The sequence below is a fragment of the Nestor notabilis genome, unplaced genomic scaffold (assembly GCF_000696875.1).
Source record: "Nestor notabilis isolate BGI_N333 unplaced genomic scaffold, ASM69687v1 scaffold29693, whole genome shotgun sequence".
Lineage (NCBI taxonomy): Eukaryota > Metazoa > Chordata > Aves > Psittaciformes > Psittacidae > Nestor > Nestor notabilis.
This window is the reverse complement of record NW_009921961.1, coordinates 1-7,328: the sequence shown is the minus strand read 5'-3', so window position 1 is coordinate 7,328 and position 7,328 is coordinate 1. Positions and strand designations below refer to the sequence as shown.

The 7,328-nt window shown below is 44.6% G+C and overlaps 1 protein-coding gene across 2 annotated transcripts; it reads right to left on the bottom strand.

Annotated features, from left to right (window-relative positions):
* Positions 1 to 321: 321 nt before the first annotated feature.
* KCTD6 (potassium channel tetramerization domain containing 6) lies at positions 322 to 2,535 on the bottom strand. 2 transcript variants are annotated; one of them, XM_010011388.1, is made up of 2 exons: positions 2,406 to 2,535; positions 322 to 1,036 (listed from the first exon to the last, which is right to left on the bottom strand). In XM_010011388.1, the coding sequence occupies exons 1-2, from the start codon at positions 2,423 to 2,425 to the stop codon at positions 541 to 543; spliced, it is 516 nt and encodes a 171-aa protein (XP_010009690.1). In that variant the 5' UTR covers positions 2,426 to 2,535; the 3' UTR covers positions 322 to 540. The 2 variants fall into 2 exon arrangements, with proteins under 2 accessions (XP_010009690.1, XP_010009689.1); XM_010011387.1 differs by having other exon boundaries at positions 541 to 1,227; positions 2,406 to 2,514.
* Positions 2,536 to 7,328: the final 4,793 nt, after the last annotated feature.

Genomic DNA, 7,328 nt, shown 5'->3' with positions numbered 1-7,328 from the left:
AGAAAGAAACAGTTGTCATAACTGTAAGAAACTGTACTTATCAAGTACTTTTAAAAGGGGGGATTTGTTTTCCTAGAATATTACAATACTGCTTATTGATTTAGAAACTAAATTAGTCTACATGATAGCAGCTTTTCCCCGACTGCATTTTAAATTCTTTTGTTTCTTGCTCCCAGTGTCATCGCGTTAGATGGATTAGAAACCATTTAAATAGAGGTAATTTTAGCACTTTGAGTCAGAGAATTGTGTTAATGACATAAAATACCCTATTGGACTAATTCTTCGGACTCCCTCTTTCAAACAAAAAGGTGTCTTGACTGAACAGGCACATGCACGGTTTTCTTTTCAGAACAGGACAAAAGGACAGAGCTGCTAGAGAAGGAAACTCCTCCAGTCCTTACTGAATAACAATAAATAGTCGTATAAAAAAAAAAAAAAAAAAAAAAGCCCACATTGTTGCTTTAGTCAAAATCCAGACTCTCTTGTGATTACTGTCCAGGTAAGTTGCTAATCACTGAAGTGGCTCCTGGGGAGCCAGAATCAGTCATCTGTTTTCCGTGCCAGTCTACAGAAAGTCCAGTTATGCTCCACTGTGTTCTCGTTGGCCCGCTCACTCATATGATGAACTCTGGTATTCCTGATCGTGAAGCCTTGCTTTGTGATGTACTCCATGAGGTGGACTCTGAGCGACACTTCCTGGTGGTAATCACATGGCCCAAAAGTGAAGGAAACCTGGCAGTCCCTAGTGTCCATCATATGCTTATTCCACTTCGTGAAGTGGTTTGAAATACCCTCCAGTAACGAATGGACTTTTGTGGTGATAGTGAGCTGCGTGATGATTACAGCCACCGGGTTGGAGTACTTGGAAAGCTTCCGGGTGCTGGACAGCTCCACCACCTCCTCAAAGGTATCCACGGGATACAGCGGTTTGGGGTCATTAAGACACTGAATGAGTGGTTCGATCTGATAGAAGTCCGCTTCCTTCCGCAGTAGGTCGAACTCCTTGAAGTCCAGTGGCAAAGTGAGCTCTGAGGTCCTTAAAAAGTTAAGAACATAACGGAAAAGTGGTCCATCTCTGTCAATAAAGTAATTGCCCTGAGAGTCCCTGGCAGTGGGGAAGTCTCCCCTGAACATGGCCCCAAGCATTGAGTCAGGATATCTCGTTAGAGTTGTGAGGGATGTCGTATACATGTGTCCACCCACATTTAGCGTGACTGGATCAGTCATCTAGAAAGAGAGAAATCGCAGAGTTTATCAAGCCACCACAAGAAGATTCAATCACCTCACTGACACGCATGGCAAATACTGTTGGAGAACTGCAGGCTCTGGAGAGAATCACACTTCTCCCATCCGAAGCCTTTAAGCGGTGTTGAAACCCGAACAAATCCAAGCCACCTAGCAACAAGGCACAACTGGCAACTAGACAGGGTGATAGTTAACATTCAGAATGCACATTTCCAGAATGCTTTAGAAATCTTAACAACTGAGCTGCTGTCACAGAAGCAAGTTTTGCATTTGGGCAACAAGTTTTTTTCCTATTCTACAGATGGGGAAATGAGAACAGAGAGATTTCCTGAAGAACAAGTTAGTCTGAATGAGGCCCTGCAGTGTTCCTTACTTATACAATCTGTCTCATTCCAGAACAAACAAAAAAGGGAAAAAAATAAAAGGAAAAAGAAAGAAAGAAAAAAAAAAATCAGCTGAACAAGTCCTAAGCCTCTTTCTCTCCCTCAAAACAGGATGACGGTGCAAGTTTAGACACCAGACCAAGAGCTCACAATCCAAATAATCCATGCTCTGGTTGAGATGCATCACTAAAACAAGCAAACAAAAAAAGAACTTTCAGCTTTTAAGTCTAAAAAGAAATATTTATTAGCAAATGAGCATGCTGTGTAGAAGAGGAAGGCAGAGCACAACCAGTCTGCATCAGCTTCCAGATAGCACATGAGGAAGCAAAAGAAAAAGGAACATAAATCCCATCTGGCCGCCAACCCTAACAACTAGGACTGAGGCCAGCCAGAGAAGAGAGACATATGCACGGCAGCAGAATGTTTAGAAGAGGAGAAAAGGAGGAAAAAAGATGCATTTGTCTAGTTTGAGACAGGGTTAGCAAGGAAAAATACTTTCTGCCTTTGTGTTAGGAAAATGGTAACAGTGAGTTTAAGGCATCACTTAAGTACTCACTGATTGCAGAACATGAACCTGAGCTCTCCCCACAAACAGCATGCAAGGTGAAGCACTCCAGAGAATGTAAGTAAGCTGTTGTAACATGCAAAGCTTTTCTTCTCACATGACTGAAGCTCTGGATCTACCCAAGACAGATCTGGAAGGACTCTCACTGCAAAGTCTCAAAAGCCCAGCTGTACTGCACAGTGCACACTTCCACAAGCTCCATACGCACTTACCATATATCCCCAGTCTCCATTATCCATCTGTTCAATTGCTTGAACTGTGGTATTCCAAGTTTAACAGAAGGCTGCTGGAAGCATACACAATTCACCTCCTCTTATCTCCCTGCAGGAAAAAGCACACACAGAAACACAAAACAAAGAACAAGACACGACAGACCATCAGTACGTACAAGAACCACCAAGGGGAATGCTTCCTAAGCAAAGGCAGGCGTTCTGCCAGCAGAACATTCAGCTACAAAACCACATTAGCAGGGGAATCTACAAACATGCTTTTCCCACCTTCTCCCTTCATGCTACCCGCAGGACTGCCTCCGGAGCACACAGGTAATCACTCCACCAGTGGTCTGACCATCCCAGTTTTGTTAAATGACAAGCAATCTGTTTCCGAGGATAACAGATATTCCCAGACTGCCTTCCACCTGGGAAACTGTGAGTACTTTGAAAGACAGATGTCCTTTTCCCAATTAAAAAAGTTGCTTTAGTCACTACTGGTCATACATGTGATCTGTTAACATTGTCAGAACTCCCATGCTCCAGTTTTAAACTGCACAGAAGAATAAATCAAGCATGAAAGTCCATGAACAGCAAACAGCAAAAAAATATCTCTGTAGAATTAATAATTCAGCAGTGGAGAACTGCAACTGATAGCAAGAACATTAAACTACAATATGAATGGACTTCACAGACACATACACACCCTCAAAAGAAATCTCTTCAGGGACAAGCCACAGGACATCAAACATGTTTTCAACAACACCCCAACAACAGCAATTTGAGAAGTGGTTCATGCTCTGACTTCCCTGTCCCTGAACTGCTGACTTGCATAACAAGGGGACTCTCTCCACACAAGCACACCAAGGGAAATCCACAGCCCGGGTTGTGCAACTTGAGGTGGGGGGTGGGAGTGAATGACCCCAGACACCAGTGGAGGTTTTCCAAACATGGCCTGCCAACCATGTCAAGTGATGAACAGACCAGAAGCCAGCCACCAATAAGTCTTTATCCCTACCGAGAGCCTGCCTCGCTGCTAGAATTGCTGGAAATTTAGGTCAGTCTGTTTTAAGTAGGGTACAGCTTCTCAGCTTTGTTTATTTTTACATCTTACAGACCACACAGTTACCAAGACTTCTGCCTCCATCCTCTTTACTAGCAAACTTCAACACACAGCCACCCAGCTAAAGGCAGCACAAAGATCAAGCCAAGCCAGAGCCCACACTCAAACCAACTGAAGGTTCAGAGTTAATTCCCAACCAAAAAGATGACTTGCCCTTCTCAGTCCTAGCAAATCAGGTTGGTCTCATTCACCACAGCACATCCCACCTCTCTGGGCTGTGTTATCCCAGCCAAACCCACAGCCTGGACACAACAGAATCCACCAGGTCATCCTTCAGGGGCTGGCAGCATGAGCACAGCCTCAGACGTATTCAAGAGCAGAAAAACCCAAATCACTGTATGAAAATCATGAGGTAAGACAACAGAAGACTAAGTCAGATACAAGAACTAGTCATACCAGGATCCTATTTTTACAAATTAGAGACAGAGCATGCCTCAAGAAAGTACATTAAAGCACAGCCTGACAGCAGATAAACCTGGAATGCCAGCTCTTTTGCCAGCCTCTGTAATTACGTGATTTAAACTGCTCACAAATCAAGAAGTGAATTCATTCAGGTTTTCTTTACTTGGGATTGTCATTCAAGTACAACCCATAACTTTTATCAGTAGCCCAGGCCTTTTCAATTCGAGCACTTACAGGTGTTATTCTGGTCAAGTACAACTCCAGTATAACACATAGATGCACTAAAACTATAGAAGAGACCAATCCAGGCTTCTGACAGTCAAAGCAACATTCACTTGAAAGTGAACTGATGCAGCCAGCCAGAAACTTCCCCAGTAATCATGACAGAGATCTGCAGTGTTAATAAAATTAACTGCAATTATATAATCAGAATATTGCAAAGACAGATGCCCATCAGTGATGTTATTTTGGCCAGCATCTAAATCCACACTACAGATGCATCAAGACTATCAGGGCAAGAAACAGATGATACTGTCTGTACAAAGGCATGAACTAATCTTTGGTCGCAGCACTGCTACATAACACTGGAGTGAATAACTTATAAGCAGTTTGCTGCAGCAAACCCAGCTCTCGACACAGAAGTGGCACTGAGAAACCTTCACTATCTTTGTGTAAGGACCTGGAATCACTGGGCACACACAAACCTCCCTGGCACAGCCAGTGCTGGAGTAGGACACACAATGCAAGGGGATGACTCCAGGAGGCCGCCCTAAAATGCTTGAGTGTGATCACAAGTTCCCTCATCTGCCAGGGAGCTCTGAATTTCTAAACAACTTCACAGGCAAAAATAACTCTGTTTGGGTGCAACCCAAGGTAAGGACTAGCACAACATATCACCAGAAGGGTAAGGACGTGCACCCTTCATGATGTACACCTTTCCAACGATGCTTGACGTTCTTCCTGAATGAACTATGGTGGTGCATCAGTGGGGGTGGGCAGACACTCACTCCATCTGTACCCTGGGATACACAGCCTCAGTCCAGCTCTCGTCCCTGTGTCAGACAACACCACAGTGCACCCAGGGGCAGCTTCACTAATGTGGCTACTCAGGTCCAGAGAGCAGATAAAGAGATGACACGCAGCCATATCCCAACACAACCTGCCTTTAATAACCATAAGAAATTGTCATGCAAGATGAAATTAAGCTAAACTGCTGACACCATTTAAGCCAGACGGGATATCACTCTTTGGCGAGAGCAGAAGCGCACTGATCGTCTGAAACCACAGTCCTGCTTTCGTTGAACTGCTTCTGCAAGCAGGGAGAAGATACACAGCATTAACATGGTCATTACAGTTGCTGCTGTAGCCAAGCACATCCCAAACTAGAAAGACACAATGAGAAGCAAGTACCTTTGAAGAAAAAAGACCCAAGTCATCATTTTATACTTAATACACTGAATTGGATACCTGCATTTATAAAATGCTCACTCTTATTTCATATGTTATGACTCAGAGGATCACAAGGCTCTTCACAAGCAACACTACTACAACAGGTATTCTCATTAACTTCAGCAGGGCTTCTTCCAGGGCAGAGCTGCTAACATGCAACCATTCTACAAGCTGAAATTCAGAGAAAGCCAGAAGAATCAGCTGAATTTCTGCATCTGCGAACACACACATGGGCTTAGGCAGGCCAGAGGATGCTGGCAGCATTCCCCAGCGTTTGCACTGTTGGGACCCATGTGCACTGCAGTTGGTCAAGGCCACAGGCTACACACTGCATCTGGAGAAAACCACTGCACTGGCACCACATGCAGTTACTTGAAGGAGGAGCAGAACAGACCTAACAGTTAAAAGTCAAGAGTCATGCACCACGTGGTTTGCTCTGAATGGTTTTCATCTAGTCTTTCCAACAAAAGAATTAAAGGATTTACTTGTGGCACATCTTTAATGGACAGTTTGGTATCAGTTTAACACCACAAGCTGTTTAACCTCAATAATTATCTTAGATTTCTAGGTCATAGTTCATAGGAATTCTACCAATGGCAACTTAAAAAGAGCAAAGCTGGGACTCTACTTATACAGATAAATACACTTGGTATTTCAAGCTACTCACCCACTTAGTGAGCTCCCTGCCTCTCACATTTAGATCTCCAAAGATGAGAAGAAACTCCTGCCCTCAGCACAGTTACACTGTACAGAGACAACCTTTTTATTCCCCAGTATTTGAAAGGCAAGTTTTTTCTTATAAATCATTATCAGTGACTCACCTGAACTGACAAAACCTAACTAGCACCAGAGATGACTGCACTCCACCACACTGTACAGCGAGACAAGTCTGCAGAGTGAACCCACGAGGCTTCAACACTCTGCCACCCTAACCAAGGGAGTGAGGAGGAGGCGGCAAGCTCTTAAAACAACCAGTTACCAAATCTTCTGGCAGAGCAGATCAGCTTCACTACAGAAAGCACCCATCACCCTCTACACATGTCAAGTTTATAACAACTAGTAGTTTATTAAAAATTAACTCAGCTCTTGCTTTTCTTTAGTTGTTTGGTTTTTTTTTTTAATTAATACTTAGTCTTCACCCCAGACAGGAGGGAAAAAAACACTCGCAGCAGCCACTCAGCATTCTCACTCCTTCATGTCTAATTGCTTCACTATAAATTCCAAGCTCCCAAAGTTTCCTTCCCTCCCCTGAGGAGCTCTATTACATCTTGGTTTAAGTCCAGGTTCCAAACTTTTATTTTAATTGCTAGTCTGAAAAGCTCACATCACGGTGTCACTTGGGCTCTCCTCTCACAAGAGCCAAAGGAAGATACAAGTATCTAGCCTGGTCCTGCTGGCCCTGTGCTGCTGAAGTAACCCAAGGCACCCAGGCTTCCAGCACCCCTGACAACACTTGGGTTTTACCCATGTATTTTGCTTCTTCGGAACTAACCAGTAGCTGGTTCTGTGTGGAAATGAGCCTGCAGACAGTTCTGGAGGAAGGCAGGTGTCAGGAACACCAAGCCTCCCTGCACTCACCAGTGGGGCTCAGCATGTGCATGGACCAAAGAGCAATGCAGCAAGACAGAGGCAGAAATACCTCCTGTGAGCCCAAATCAGAGAGGGGCCCAGGCCTGCAGCAGGAGCTGGGAAGTGTTAATTTCCATTACAGACGAACCAGTGAGCTCACGGTGGAGGGACTCTCCCCAGAATCACAATGATTCAGCAAAGATGCTAGAAGTGAACCCAGACATTTTACCTCTCCCCTGCAAGTGACCCCAAGACCCTACACCCTCTCCCTCACCCCAAACCGGTGACCCAGCTCTGTCTCCTCTCCCCGGTGGGGCAACGGAACCCACTCCCCTCTCCACGTGGGGCAAGACCCCACTCTCCCTGCCAGAGTTCGCCGCTGG

Coding starts and splice junctions, on each gene's coding strand:
- KCTD6 (XM_010011387.1), bottom strand. CDS start 2,432: ATGGATAATGGAGACTGGGGATATATG. Junction 1,228..2,405: donor ATGGAGACTGGGGATATATG/GTAAGTGCGTAT, acceptor CTCTCTTTCTAG/ATGACTGATCCAGTCACGCT.